General features: G+C 37.5%; 2 protein-coding genes and 1 pseudogene across 2 annotated transcripts; all 3 read left to right on the plus strand.

Annotated features, from left to right (window-relative positions):
- The window catches only part of LOC122655241, a 100,245-nt pseudogene that overhangs the window by 26,315 nt on the left and 58,638 nt on the right, over positions 1-15,292 (plus strand).
- Positions 3,531-8,008, plus strand: LOC122655232 (zinc finger CCCH domain-containing protein 17-like). Its single transcript, XM_043849446.1, has 5 exons — positions 3,531-3,693; positions 3,824-3,882; positions 7,188-7,285; positions 7,423-7,610; positions 7,980-8,008. Exons 1-5 carry the CDS (start codon positions 3,531-3,533, stop codon positions 8,006-8,008), a joined length of 537 nt encoding a protein of 178 aa, XP_043705381.1.
- LOC122658601 (sorbitol dehydrogenase-like) lies at positions 12,229-14,564 on the plus strand. The gene is made up of 6 exons (XM_043853628.1): positions 12,229-12,361; positions 12,592-12,659; positions 12,844-13,080; positions 13,320-13,610; positions 13,906-14,093; positions 14,262-14,564. Exons 1-6 carry the CDS (start codon positions 12,250-12,252, stop codon positions 14,452-14,454), a joined length of 1,089 nt encoding a protein of 362 aa, XP_043709563.1. The 5' UTR covers positions 12,229-12,249; the 3' UTR covers positions 14,455-14,564.

The raw sequence follows: 15,292 nt of genomic DNA on the forward strand, positions 1-15,292 counted from the left end.
CTACACAACTAGAGGAGGTCGAAAGTATTTGATACCATTTATAGACAATTTTTCTAGATATTGTCATTTATACCTGTTAAAATCTAAAGATGAAGCATTTTAAAATTTTAAAATTTTCAAGATTAAGGTAGAAAATCAGTTGAACTTGAAAATTAAAAGATTTATAACTGATAGGGGAGGATAATACAAATTGACAGAGTTCAAGGAATTTTGTGCCTTTGCGGGCATAATCCTTGAAACTACTGCTCCTTACTCACCTCAATCAAATGGCATAGCTGAAAGAAATAACAGAACGTTAACAGAGATGTTAAACTCCATGTTATTAACAACTGGCATGCCCTCTTGCTATTAGGGAGAAACAGTGTTGACTACAAATCACATTCTAAATAGACTGCCACATTCAAAACTGACTTCTACACCTTATGAACTATGGCATAACCATCCATGTAGATATGACACTCTTAAGGTTTAGGGCTGTATAGCTTATGTTAGGATACAAGACCCTAGGAGACCTAAGGTGGGAACTAGAACAAACACTTGTGTGTATCTAGGTTATGCAGAAGACAGTGCTGCAGACTGATTTTTGGATCTATCAACCAATGTGGTGATAGAATCTAGGGATGCCATATTCTTTGAAGATAAATTCCTCAGAGATAAAGGCCTGACTTTGCCTGGTTTGACTGAAATGGTTACGGAATCACCTTTGGAATCTGAACCAATTGTTTCTGACACTACTCCCACAATGCTCCCTGAATCAGAGCCTAGAAGAGTATCTACTAGAGATAGAGTACCCAAGAATTTTGGTGAGGATTTTGTGACCTACCATCTAGAGATCGATCCATCCACTTATAAGGAAGCGATGAGATCTAGGGACTCACTGCTATAGAAAGAAGCCATTGATGAGGAAATGAACTCTTTAATGCAGAATGAGACCTGACACCTTGTTGATCTACCTAAAGGGGCCAAGACAAGAGGGTGTAAGTGGGTACTGAAGAAGAACTTAATCCAGATGGGTCTATAGCCAGGTATAAAGCAAGGTTAGTAGCTAAGGGCTATACCCAGGTGAGAGGGATAGACTATTTTGACATCTACTCTCCGGTCTGTCATTTCGCAATGATAAGAATTCTTCTTGCCATAGCATCTATTGAGCACTATGTTGTGCATCAAATGGATCTAAAAACAGCTTTCCTTAATGGAGACCTAACAGAAGAAATCTATATGAACCAACCTGAAGGGTTTGTCATGGAAGGTTCTGAAAAAAGAGTTTGTAAATTAAACAAATCTCTCTATGGTCTTAAACAAGCATCTAAATTGTGGCATGAGAAGTTGACAAGACAGTAACGAGCCTTGGTTTTCGGACCAGCAACTCGGATAAATGCTTTTATTTTTTGTCTAAGTTAAACAAGGTCGCAATTATTTGCTTGTATGTGGATGACATATTGATTCTAGGTTTTGATCTCTCTGTAGTGAGTGACATTAAAGAAACCTTGTCCAAAGAATTCGACATGAAAGATCTTGGTGTGGTAGACACCATTCTTGGAATGAGAGTAAGCTTCGATGAGCAAAGGATCACCCTTAGTCAGTCTCATTACATTGAGAGGCTACTTTCTAGTTGGGGATACAGTGATTGTAAACCGATTGAGACACCCTATGACTATAACAAATGATTGAAACCTAACACATGCGACACCATGAATCAGTTAGAATATTCTAAACTGATTGGTAGTCTCATGTATGCGATGAGTTGAACTAGGCTAGACATAGCCTTCACGGTAGGCATGCTGAATCGTTTCACTAATAATTCTGGCAAAGAGCATTGGGATGCTCTGACGAGGCTGATGAGATACCTTAAGGGTACTCTTGGTTATGCTCTATGTTATACTGGACATCCTTCAACTTTGGAAGGATATCCTGATGCATTTTGGTGCTCAGATTTGAGAGACAGCAAATCCACTAGTGGTTATGTATTTACACTAGGAGGAGCAACTGTAGCATGGAAGTCCAAGAGACAGACTGGTATTGCTCTGTCATCTATGGAATCAAAACTTTATACTCTAGCTTCTGTAGGAGATGAAGCAGAGTGGATAAAGGATCTGATCATGGATATTCCATTGAGGGATTTTAAGTTAAACTCTATATCTATATTCTGTGATAAACAAGCAACAAAGACGATAGTGAATAACTCACTCTTTAATGATAAGAGGAGACACATCAGACTGAAACAGACCATGCTAAATTATCGAACAGAACAAGGGATTATCACTTTGATTGATGTGAGATCGAAGGATAATATGGCAGATGCCCTTACAAAGGGATTGAACAAAGATCGAACATTCAAAACTACGGGGGAGATGGGGTTAAATACCATTTAGTCAGGTCTTAACCTAACCTAGTATTATTTTGAATTATTCGAATCTCATCTAGCCTTGGTAAGCATTCAAGACAGTTTACATATTTCAAATAACTTAGTTATGTTACTAAATATGGGGGTTTGTGAAATCATTCCAAATTTGATGGTGTAGCAAATTTTCATATGAAGTTTCCTTACTTTGTTATTCCACAAAGGAATATGGAAGATGTCTGATATGTTTCAATGATATTGTGCTAGTCTTTATGTCATTCCAAATTTGATGACATGTCTTTCATAGTATGGTGTACCATTCCAAATTTGATGATACAACATAAATCTATGACTAATATGACGAACACAGTATTCCAAATGGAAACATGGTATGGTCCTTGTGATAGAGACTATATAGGATTGAGTTCTTGTAAAAAAACTTGATGATGATGCTTATTGTTTTTTATTTATCTTCAGCCATACATGGAATGTACTAAGTTCTTATTGTTGAACTAGATACTATTGTATAAATGATTGAATTCATATTATCTTATGAAATTCATATTTGACAACTTATAGAGAATGACGAAGATGGAGGAGAACGGTTGAACCTGGATCTCGATGAGGATGACTTACTTGATGAGTAAAGTCACATGGATTGCAAGGACTTCTCCTTTTGATTATTTCTTTTGGTTTAGTCACTTGCATGTGGAACTTCGGATTTATTGTTGAGTTTAGTTTTGATCTAAAACCCTAGTTTTATTTCTTGAAGTTTACTTATTGCTTATTTGATTTATTGGATTATTGATATTCAATTTATATTGATTCAATTACTGATTGAACAATGGTTTTCTATTCATGTGTGGTGGATATATGTAGAACATAGGAGAAGATTGTAAGGGTATTTATGTAATATCCCTTCATATGTTCTAATATAATCTTACTTGTATTAATACTCAGGCTGTGAGGGGCAATTTAGTAATTAGTCCATCTGACCTAAACCCTTGTTTTCCTATAAATATTAGCTGGAGGCAGCAGTCTGGGTATTCCAAACTAGATACTTAGGGTGTAATGCTTTAAGCAACTTTGTGCTTAAACCCTAAACCCTAACATATATATATATATATATATATATATATATATATATCTTGCTTCTTGCTTCGCTTATTTTTGATATTTCTGGGTAGCCATGTTAAAAACTAATCTTTGGAGTAAACTGTTGTACTTTCAGGTGTGGGACCTAGAGACTTTACACTGTATTCAGACTCTGACAGACCATACATCGGTTGTGATGTCTGTTCTTTGTTGGGACCAATTTCTGTTATCATGTTCACTTGACAAAACAATAAAGGTTTGTTATGTTCTGGATAATTTTTTTTAATTAGCTATTGACAGGTTTTTCCTTTCAATGAATAGCTATTTATATATGGTTGTGCATGCATCAGAGTTATTAATGCTCTCTTCTATATTTGTGCAGGTGTACGTGGGCTGCTACAGAAAGTGGCAACTTGGAAGTAACGTATACACACAATGAAGAACATGTATGCCATTTGTGGAATTGTTTTTTAGCTTAGGCTGCGTTTGGTAACGATCTGAACAAAGAACGCCTGTTCTTGACTAGAAATATTCTTTGGTGTTTCTGGTCTGGAACGGCGTTCTGAGACAAAAAATGAGCGTTTGGTAACGGTCTCAAGAATGCGTTCAGAACGAAAATGGTGTTTGGTAAAACCTGTTCTTTCAAATTTGATTTTAATTACAATAATACCATTTTCTTCTAAATTATACCAAAAAATACTTGTAAAATCATTTTCTCTCTTACCAACCTTAGCATAAAATTAAATTATCTCATTAACATAACTAAAGTAATTATAAAAATATGTCAAATTTCAAAGATGCCATTAAAAATTGGGTTCTTGTGTGGATTAGTGCCATAACTGACTGTGCTATAAACAGTTGACTAAACAGGGCCTTGGTGGATTTGAACCACCACCCCCTTGAAACATGCTCATGTTCCAAGTGCTCTACCAATTTGAGCTAAAGACCCATCAAACACTCATTGATTAGGGGGAGGGGGAGCTGCCAATGGTGATTTTGGTTGTCAATGGTGGCCTCAGCCATTGTTGTGTATAAAATAATAAAGTGAAATAGAAGAGACCAATCTATTCTACCACATCCATGGAAGCACGTGGAATAACAACTTCTAACAAACTATCAAAATTACCCTCCCAACCTATTGGCAGAAAATTTTTGGATGATGGAGTTACTACCTCAAGAAACTATGTAGGTTTATAAAGATGTTCCATCATCATTCTTTGAAAAAGAAATACAATTAGATGAAGAAGAAGAATAAGAACTCAAAGGAGGAGTTGTGCCACACATCAACCAAAGCCCTTCAAAACAACTACCACCATCTCCACCACTTACATGTACCGCTGAACTTGTTTCTTTGCATATCCACAGTTCATTGAGTAAATTACATATGAATCTTTATTTTAATCCCTTCAAATTCTTACTTTGATTTGTTTCTTGTTTTTTTGTTTCTTTTCTTTTTATTCTTGCAGGTTGAATTGGGAGATTCAGTTCTAACCCACAAAATTGACACACATCATACAAAATCCCTAATAAACATTAACACACATCATACAAAATAATGCATTAATTTTCAGCGGAATTATAAATTATGCAAGACTGCAGTTTTAAGACATCAATCAAAAAAATTTCCAGCATCAGTTGCTTTCTAGTTCAACTGCTGGTTTTTAGGTTCTTTTATATCATTGGGGACTAGGTAGTCACCCTACAAATCTTCACTAGAAGATCTCTATTATCTCAGCCACGTGGAGGGTAAAGTTGCTGATATGGACCATCCATTCTTCTCAAACACTAAAAAGAAAGATTCCAATCCATAAACCTCAAAGTCTATCTAATCTATATCTCCATTAAATCCAACATACAAACAAACCTGCATCATATCCTCATTGCAAGTTCTATAACAGCCTATATGCTTAGGCACACCAATACCTGCATCTCTTCACAAATAAGATGAGCACACCATGTGTATATATATATCAATTAATTTCACTAACTTCCATTATTCCTTAAATTCCAAAAGTCATAATTATGGTAATGTGGTATTAAGAAAATACTGTCTTTAGGTCTTCCTTGATATGTCCAGACCTGCCAAGGATGTTTGAGAAAAAAAAAAAAAAAAAAAACTGATATAAGCCTAAATGGTAAAGAAATTCTTGTCAAAACCAACTTCAAGGATACTATTGAAAGGTGCAAAAGTGAATCTAATTTTTTTTTCCACAAAAAATGGGTGGCAATTGCTTGATTAGTCCTCAACTCTTTGGGGTCACCATAGAGGAAAAAATGCTTCACACGGTCAGCTTTTGCAGCTGCAGGTGGTGGTGCAAAGAGAGGGTCTGAATGATTGAAAAAGATGTTTCTCAAAACCATTTCCTTCATATTCTCAGCTTATTGTGGGTGCTTTATTTGTCAAATTTTCACATAATCGTCTAATTCAATAGTTGCAATCACCTATGTCCTAACAGCAACACCGAGTGTACCTTTAGAACATAATCCATCATCAAACATTAACACACATCATACATAATCCCTAAAATCCATACCTAAAACAGAGACGACTGAGAGAGAGAACCGGAATACAGTAAAATCCCTAAAATTCATACCTAAAAATCAATTTTGCTCAACAAATCCCTAAAATCCATACCTGTTCGGCTGATTCCTTCAAAGTATAGTGATGGTAATCCAATTCTTGAGACAAAACCGTGTGTAACAATATAGATTTGTCAGATCTGGGCTTTCCAAAACCATAAACAAACTTCACAAACAGAGACGACTGAGAGAGAGAGAGAGAGAGAGAGAGAGAGAGAGAGAGAGAGATTGGTTTAAAGTTCTTATCTTGAAGTTGGAGTTGCAGGTAGAGGTCTCCCCCTCTGCTGCTCCTTCTCTTCCCCTTCTCTTCCCAATGTTTGATTGCAAGTAGCCTTCTCCAAACCAAGGCCTTCACTGGTTTTCGTCGATTTTACACCGTCTAGTCGTTCTCGTGCATTACAGACCGTGTCTGAGACGGTCTGTAAAGAACATTCTTTTGGTGATAAAAACCTCCGGTTCGTTCTAAAAGAACGAATAAACGAATCACACAACAAAATGTATTTTGATTATTTTTTGTTTTTTTAGACCAAAAGAATTGTTCTGAACAACGTTCTGAACATTACCAGACACACCCTTACTGTTACATCTCTGCTTTTGTTTCTCTACTTTTTACTTTTTTATGTTGAGATCTGCTTGGATTTGGTTCTCTTTTTATTTTTCTGAACAGTACGTAGGTCTCATCGGAAAAAAACATGTTTCGGTGTTTGTATGAAGTTATCCTGTAAGCCTAGACATTGGATCACCATACAGTTTGATGCATGGGATCACACACATTTGTTGGGGGGAGGGGGGGTTCTTAATTTGGAACTTCTTGGCCTCGTTGTCAATTGCCAAGATTTTGGAGTTGGGTGTAAATGGTTACTTCTTGACATCTTTCTGCACCTAGATAACATGTAAAGATATTCCTCATGCTGAATTTTGTTGAAAAGGGTTACATTGTAACTAGGTTCCACAATATCTTTTCTTTCATAGTTTTAGAACATAGCTAGTTTTGTACTCCGTTGAAGTTTGGTTCCTAAGCGTAGGGGCTGTGAATGGTTTGATATGGGTTTCAATCTGTGAATCTATTGATATAACCGTTTGATATCTGAATAATGGGTATGGGTAATCAATTTTTTGCATTTTGCTGTTCAATGAGAATGTTTATTGACATGTTTTTCTTTCATTACAGGGTGTGCTCACCCTCTGTGGAGTGCATGATGCACAAGCGAAACCCGTCCTTATGTGTTCATGTAATGATAATACCATTCACTTTTATGACCTCCCATCGTGAGTGTTACAATCCTCGTTTGAAGATGCATCTGCTTTATGTTCTCCTCCCCTCCCCACCATTTCCATTGGTAATTAAATTATAGTAGTCATTTTTGCCTGCAAACTACTTTACTCTTTTGTTTCATGTGTTTTAGATTCAGTGGGAGGGGGAGAATGTTCTCAAGAGAGGAGGTTCGGGCAATACAAATAGGTCCTGGTGGCCTTTTCTTTACCGGTGATGGAACCGGCGAACTCAAAGTATGGAATAATGGACCACCGAGCCACCAAACCAACCATAGTAACCATCTAATTGGAATCAATGGTAGCATTGTGATACTGTCATGTACTTTATTTTATTTTTGGGAAAATGTACTGTGGGGAAGGGGGGAAATGAAACCCCCCGCCCATGAATGGCGGAAATTCCACCCCTGAGATGCCAGCGTGTGCGTGGCCCTTGCACTCCACCATAGAGAATGTTTTCCCTATTTTTTGGCACGTTTCTTTTGGCCATATTTTATGTATGATTAAACAAGAAAATTTCAATGAAATTGTAAGTTTTTGGTACTGCATAACACCTTCCCAACTGGAAGAAGGTTTGTGCTTTTGAGATTAACTTGATCGAAAATGTAAATTCAGCTTGAGCAAAGCTCTGAACTCTTTTTTTCCTTAATTTTTGTATCCCTGTTTCATTGTCTACTGTAATTTTTTTTAGGTCAGTGGACAGTTTCAGTGGAGTTCTAGGGAACTTCAGTAAATAAAGTGAATCAGATTGTTAACTCAATTTTTTGCGCCTGGAATCCTTAGAAGATCTGATTTTATCAATTCTTATCTTTCTGAACACATGGTTCAAAATTTCTGCATGAATGACGAGTCTTATAAAATATTCTCATATGGTTTCAATTGTACTAAAATTAGACTCACAAAAATAATCTGATTTTACCGATTTCTTTGGGGAGTTCAACACCCCTGTACCCAGAACCACTGATTTCATCATGCCTTTATTAACTGCCATGTGGCAATTTATCTAAGGGATCAAAATATGGTGGACATGTCTTCATCCATGGCTAAGATCTCAGGGTAATCCAATACCTTCGTGAATCCCACAAATTTTAATTTGCCACCTAAGGGATTTTTTTTATTGGAATTTATTAATTTAATTGAGTTTGGAAAGATATTCCAAGGAATGGGCCCAACACCCGAGGGTAAGAAAGAATGAGAGGCAATATTGGTGGTTGTGGGAGTGATGATGACTAGGTGATCGTGAGACCAATAAGAGAAAGGTTTTATAATCATTTCTCCATGGATGTAACTGATGTTAACGGTGTTTGATCAATTTAAAAACAATTACAAATTTTTATACGTCAAATTATTGGTGCTTGTGGGAGTGATGATGACTGGGTGGTCGTGAGACTAACAAGAGAAAGGTTTTATAATCATTTCTCCATGGATGTAGCTGATGTTAATGGTGGTTGATCAATTTAAAAAAAATTACAAATTTTTATAAATCAAATTATTGATGGTTGTGGGAGTAATGATGACTGGGTGGGAGTGAGACCAATAATAGAAAGGTTTTATAATCATTTCTCCATGGATGTAGCTGATGTTAATGGTGGTTGATCAATTTAAAAACAATTACAAATTTTTATAAGTCAAATTATTGTGTGGATTTATATTATAAAAAGACTCCAGGTATCTTGTGGGTTAATTTTTTATGAAAAAATAAATTAAATATTAATAGAATAAAACATCTTTCACATTGTCGTTTACAGAGAGGCAGAGAGTCTATAAACCCTTTTTTATCTTTTAGTAAAATTATCAACCCTTGCCTTCACAACTAATTTATGGGCAATTGATGAGGGGTGCAAGTTTGGCCCTGTCGGCCCGAATCCGTCCTAGTCCATCCTGAGTCTGAATAAGGCTTGGGCTGAGATACTTGACCCTGAAGATGGGTCAGAGTTGAAAATTGCTGGCCCTGAGTCAGGGTTGGGTCGAGTTAGGGTTCAGGCCTCGGGTTGAGCCCAGCCTAGCCCAGTCCAACCCTGTTTTAAGTTATATATATATTATAAACTTTAAATGTCATAAATATTTTATTATATAATATATTATATATGAAGATAATAAGTGATAATATATTTTATTATAGTGTTATTTTATGTAACATTGATAATTTTCTCCTAGACTCTACCTAACTTGGTCTAGTCCATGCATCTCTACCTTCCCCCACTCTATGATTAAGATCAATCAGGGTCAGCCTAAAATCGAGTCGATTTTGGGACCACCAACCGAATTCGAACTTGCTCGGTTCGGTTCGATACGGTTCTAATTCGGTTTCCAAATATGGTTCCAATTCGGGTCTAATTCGGTTTCGGGTTACGGTTCCAATTCGATTGCACACTTAAAGAGTTGAAGTTGAAGAGTTGAAAAGGGAAACTGAGAAAGGGAAATAGCGAAAACCTGGAAAGTAGAATATGAAAAGTCATTAGGTTAGCTGGTTACCAAAATTACAAAGAAAATTCATAGAGTTTTTTATTTTCCCTTATGAAAAGTGACATATAAATTTCATTTCGTTGGATAGTTACCAAAAAAACAATGAAAACATAGGAAAGTGGAATATTTAAAGTCATTTGGTTAGATATGGTCACCAAAGAATTTAAAACATATATGGCTTTGGATTCAGTGGTTTATTCGGTTCGATTTCGATTCAAATTGATGGGTCTTGGCATGAAACCGAAACCAAAACCAAACCAAATTCGAATACCATATACTAGAACCGAAACCAAACTGAATTAATTCGGTTCGATTTGGTTTAGGGTTCGATTTTCGGTTTGGTTTGACACCCTTAATATCGATTGGTCTTATGAATGCGACAAATGTTACATGGATGCCCCCCGCTTCATGTTTCATCAAAGTAAATTGTGATGTTGCACTTCCTCAAGGGACCTCAATTAGGGGTTTGGGTTTCATCTTCAGAGACCACTTGGGAAGCCAAATTAATGCTATCTCAGCTCCTTATTTTCTCAGCTCAACTGTCCAAGGGGAGGCAGTGGCGATCAAAACCGCATTGTCATAGGCTACTGCACGAGGATTCACACATCTTCTTGTTGAGTCTAAGTGTAAGGAGATCATTGATATGCTTCACACCGCTAATCAGTCCTCAAGAACCCTAAAATCAGTCTTCAGAATAGAATTCTTCCTCCCCCCCCCCACCCCTCTTCTTCTTCTCTTACTTTCTGTTATCCTTTTCCTTTCTATTTAGTTCTTTAGAGATTGCTTTTGTGTTATAAGTTCTGGTCGTACATCTGAGTTGAGTGTCATGCGGTAGAACTCCTCATATACCAATCCAACTGTCTTGAAACTTTGGACAGGAATTCCTCTTTCCTACGCGATTGAAATCCCAAGATTATGCTCCTAGAAACCACTCTACCATGAGGTTAGAATCAGAAAATCAAATCTGGTTCTCAGATTTCCACCCAACTTGTTTCAGCCAAACTATATCAACATGTTCCTTGAAATCTGGGTCTGCGCTTAGATGATCTTGAAAGGCCAGAGTGTTATAGCAGCTTTGCCTGGAATTTTAGATTGATTGAGCCTCCAACGAAGGATCCTTGAAAGATCTGGTGTTCTCACCAGATCTGATGAGGAAATTTCATTAACGGCTGAGACTGAAAAAACGAGGGATTCTATTTAACTACCATTTAATCCCTCGCAAAACTAAAATTTTAAGTCAAGTTATGGGGGTAGGGGTGGGTTGCAGGAAGAAGAAGAAGAAGGAGGAGGAGGGTACGTTGGTCATTTAACTTCATAAGTTTCATTTGAATAACTTATAAGGGTAAAATGGATATTTTCATTTAAACACTAACAGCAGACTAACACCGTCAGGTTTCAGAAGGTTTCAAGTAATTGTTTGAAAAGTTGGGTATTATAGGAAAACGGGCAATAGCCTAGGGGGTGTCTAAGGAATTTTCTCTTCTTCTTATATAGAAGGTCAAGCCAAGCTCAGTTGGCCTTAAGTCCTGGCCCGCCCCTGCAGGATGAAAAGCTTAGCCCAAGCCCTCTTCGGGCTTAGGATGGGTTTGGATTGGCTGGGTCAAACTGACACTCCTAATGTATACCCCTTGTAGGATGGTGGGGACTGGGGTCTAGGTGTTACGCTTTGTCCTTATTTGGAACAGGGTTGGATTATCCAGTTATGAGGGACAGAGCGGACGAGGTGTCCGTGTCACAGACTCTCTGTCTTGTCTTGTGGGGGATCAGAAGTCAGAACAAAAATAAAGCAGACAAGTCAAAATACCCGGATTTTATTGTCAGAGAAAAAGATTTGGAGATGTGGAGTTGACTAGATTCCACGTTATCACGACGTATTGATTCTTGTTAGCTTATTATTATAAGTGGGATGACAAATGATCGTTTTCTCAGTCTGATCCATCAGGACCACCACCATCCTATATATCCGTCTTCTTCCCCCCTAGATTTAGATGTCTGAAAGTGCAACAACTCTTCTCTCCACCTCACCACATCAATCCAGATTCATTGATGAGTCAGTATCCATATCTCCAAAACCCAACCATAGTTTTTTTCGGTAAAAGCCAGCCCAACGATAGTGGAGCACAGCTTCAGTCCTGATATTTTTTTTTGGTAAAAGCCAGCCAACGACAGTGCAGCACAGCTTCAGTCTTGAGTCATTGATGAGTCAGCATTCATATCTCCAAAACTCAACAATAGTGCACAGCAGTATCTATATAAAGGGAGGATTAGCAAGGAATTAAATGAGTGAGAAAGCAACATTACAGTGGACGGTAGGTTACAAATAACCGAACCACTTAAAACCCTGTATCGTGTCGTTCTTCTTCTTCTTCCTCTCCTCATCTCTAACCTTCCTTCACTTCTAACAGAAAGCCACCCTCACCTTCCACCCCAACCCACCACCCCAATCCTCAGAAGAGAAACAGGGAAACAGAGACTCGAAGAAGAAGAAGAAGAAGATGGGTAAAGGAGGAATGTCTCATAGTGTTGATGATGAGGAAGTTAACATGGCTGTTTGGCTTCTCGGTGTCAATAATCTCAAAATTCAACCATTCAAGCTTCCTCCTGTTGGTTTGTTCCTCAACACTTTTTTCCCCTTCTTAAAAATAAAAAAAAAAAAAAAAAAGAAGGAAAAAAGTTTTCTTTTTTATAATTTATTTATCGAATTTGCTACTTTAATCAGAGAACTTGCACTCCATGATCTGTTTTAGATTACTTGTAGTAATGAAATCTTTCGGACTTCCTTGTTTTAGTTGATTCTGTTGCTCAACATCAATTTTTGTTTTCTCTGATTTTTGCAGGTCCTCATGACGTTAGAGTTCGGGTGAAAGCTGTGGGTATCTGCGGGAGTGATGTTCACTACCTCAGGGTCATATCCTCCGGCCTCTCTTCTTACTAAACCTTATGGAGTTCTTTATTGAAATCATACTAAATAGATTTCTAGCTACTAAATTAAAAAAATTACTATTTTGACAATGATCGATCTCTTCTAACATTCCTTGGTTGATGATGACCTGTTGTTTTTGAACGGTTGGTTTGATTGATTGATGCAGACCATGGGATGTGCGGGTTACGTTGCTAAAGAGCCATTGGTAATTGGGCATGAGTCTGCTGGGATCATAGAAGAAGTTGGGTCAGACGTGAATCATCTTGTTGTCGGTGACAAGGTTGCTCTGGAGCCTGGGGTCAGCTGCTGGCACTGCAATTTCTGCAAAGAGGGCCGCTACAATCTATGCCCTGACATGAAGTTTTTCGCTAGTGCTCCATTTCATGGTTCCCTAGCCAATCAGGTTTCAGAAATTTCACTCAAAATATTTATGAAATTTCCAACTGAATCATCAGATCCTATCTTATATAAGCCAGTGTTGTTTAGCTTCACCATTCAGATTTTCAGTCCCCAAATTATTATTCTGTTAAATCCGTGCCATACAATCTAATCTCCATGACATCGTTTTCATTGTTTCTTTACTGTTAATATATAGGTCATTTTACAGATTTTATTTTTTTTTTTTTTCCTTCTCTTGAACAGATTGTGCATCCTGCAGATCTATGTTTTAAGCTGCCTGACAATGTAAGCTTAGAAGAAGGGGCAATGTGTGAGCCCCTTAGTGTTGCTGTCCATGCTTGTCGCCGTGCTAACATTGGCCCTGAGACGAATGTGTTGATCATGGGATCAGGTCCCATTGGGCTTGTTACAATGTTAGTTGCTCGAGCTTTTGGAGCCCCCAAAATCGTCATTGTGGATGTTGACGATAATCGTTTATCTGTTGCCAAAAAACTTTGTGCAGATGAAATTGTTAAAGTTTCAACTAACATTCAGGTATTTACTGCTGACCTACCTTTCCTCATTGTAAGTTGTAACAATTATCTGATTCACTGAAACATCCAAGGTGTTGGTAACTGTATAAGTAAGTGATGGTTTTTCACAAGGAATCTTGCTCTGGAAATATTACTAGTGACCTGGGTATGGGTATTTTTCTTTCTTCTTCAATGATTCTGATATCCTGAAAATTCTTTTTTTATTTGTGTACTAAGTTCACATAAATAGAACCTGATTCTTATTTCAGTCTCTCTTGTACCTTCAATCAATAGTTTTTAACTGAATTTCTCTGCAGGATACTGCTGAAGAAGTGGTTCAAATAAACAAGGCTATGGGAGCTAGAGTAGATGTGACTTTTGACTGTGTAGGTTTTAACAAAACTATGTCTACAGCTCTGAGTGCTACCAGTGCAGGTGGTAAGGTGTGCCTTGTGGGAATGGGCCATAATGAGATGACTATTCCTATTACACCAGTAACTGCAAGGTATTTAACTCTTTACTTTGTCGCTAACTTTCATTCTTGAATCTCAGAAGGAAAAATATAATTTCTGCAGGTCCAAAGTCCTTGAATATTTAACTATCACATTTGTCTATTTGTTTGCTATTCAGCTTTTCAATGGCTCACAGTTAATTTTGGTATTTTTGGTGTTAGAGAGATCGACATCATTGGCATCTTCCGCTATAAGAACACTTGGCCTCTTTGCCTTGAATTTCTGAGGAGTGGAAAGATTGATGTGAAGCCCCTTATAACCCACAGGTTTGGGTTTTCACAGGAGGAGGTAGAAGAAGCCTTTGAAACCAGTGCTCGTGGAGGTAATGCCATCAAGGTGATGTTTAATCTGTAGATGTAAAAGCACCACCTTCATGACTCCTGTATTGGGTTGGATCTGTTTGTAACCACTTTTGTTGGAGTTACTTTCGTCAATAATAAGAAATAAAAACATAGTGGTTGGTTGGATCTGTTTGTAATAGACCATATAACCACCGATTTTCTTTCCTTACCTCTCATTACTTGAAAATCAAGTTCATAATCTCATGCAATCCCATGCAATCTTCAATTATATCTCCCTCAATCTTCCATGGATAGTATAATAACATAATGTAATCCTTTTTAATCTTTTATTCTTGGTCCGATTCCTTAACAATTCTGGTTTCAAAGGATTAGGTGTAGAGCTAGACCAATAAGCCAATTGGCTCCAAACTTGGGATCGTCAACTAATGGGTGGGTCGGTTTCAAACACCCTTTTAATTCTAAAATTCAAGAAATCTTATTTACAGATGCCACTGAAGTTCCATAAAGGATCTGAGCCACACAGAGAGAGAGAGAGAGATATGTTTTCTCAAGCATGGAGATCGATATCGATTCTTGATCAAATCCGTATTGGTGCATTGGTACAGACAAGGGTGAAAAAAAAAAAAAAATTAAGAAAACAGGGGTAAACTTGACCATTCCAGGTCAGTATTGGCAGAGACCGATACCAATGACTAAAACCCTGGTCTCAAGTGCATGCCTTCTCTTCCCAATCCCCCACCCCCCTCCCTCGCTCCCTCGCTCCCTCGCTCCCTCCCTTCCTTTCAACTCTTCCTCTATAAACAAAACTTGAATTATATATGATTAGGGGTTGGGCTGGATGTGCCTTTTAAGTTTTAACTGTGAAACGGTTCCTTTAAGGGTTCTTAATT

This window comes from Telopea speciosissima, chromosome 1 (assembly GCF_018873765.1).
Source record: "Telopea speciosissima isolate NSW1024214 ecotype Mountain lineage chromosome 1, Tspe_v1, whole genome shotgun sequence".
NCBI classification, from domain to species: Eukaryota; Viridiplantae; Streptophyta; class Magnoliopsida; order Proteales; family Proteaceae; genus Telopea; species Telopea speciosissima.

What these genes read in the sequence shown, in the direction of transcription:
- LOC122658601 (XM_043853628.1), top strand. Translation starts at nt 12,250, where the DNA reads ATGGGTAAAGGAGGAATGTCTCATAGTGTTGATGATGAGGAAGTTAAC. An exon ending in GTGATGTTCACTACCTCAGG is followed by an intron (nt 12,660 to 12,843) that starts GTCATATCCTCC and finishes TGATTGATGCAG; the next exon opens with ACCATGGGATGTGCGGGTTA. An exon ending in ATTACACCAGTAACTGCAAG is followed by an intron (nt 14,094 to 14,261) that starts GTATTTAACTCT and finishes TTTTGGTGTTAG; the next exon opens with AGAGATCGACATCATTGGCA.
- LOC122655232 (XM_043849446.1), top strand. Translation starts at nt 3,531, where the DNA reads ATGTTAAAAACTAATCTTTGGAGTAAACTGTTGTACTTTCAGGTGTGG. An exon ending in ACTTGACAAAACAATAAAGG is followed by an intron (nt 3,694 to 3,823) that starts TTTGTTATGTTC and finishes TGTGCAGGTGTA; the next exon opens with CGTGGGCTGCTACAGAAAGT. An exon ending in CACTTTTATGACCTCCCATC is followed by an intron (nt 7,286 to 7,422) that starts GTGAGTGTTACA and finishes CATGTGTTTTAG; the next exon opens with ATTCAGTGGGAGGGGGAGAA.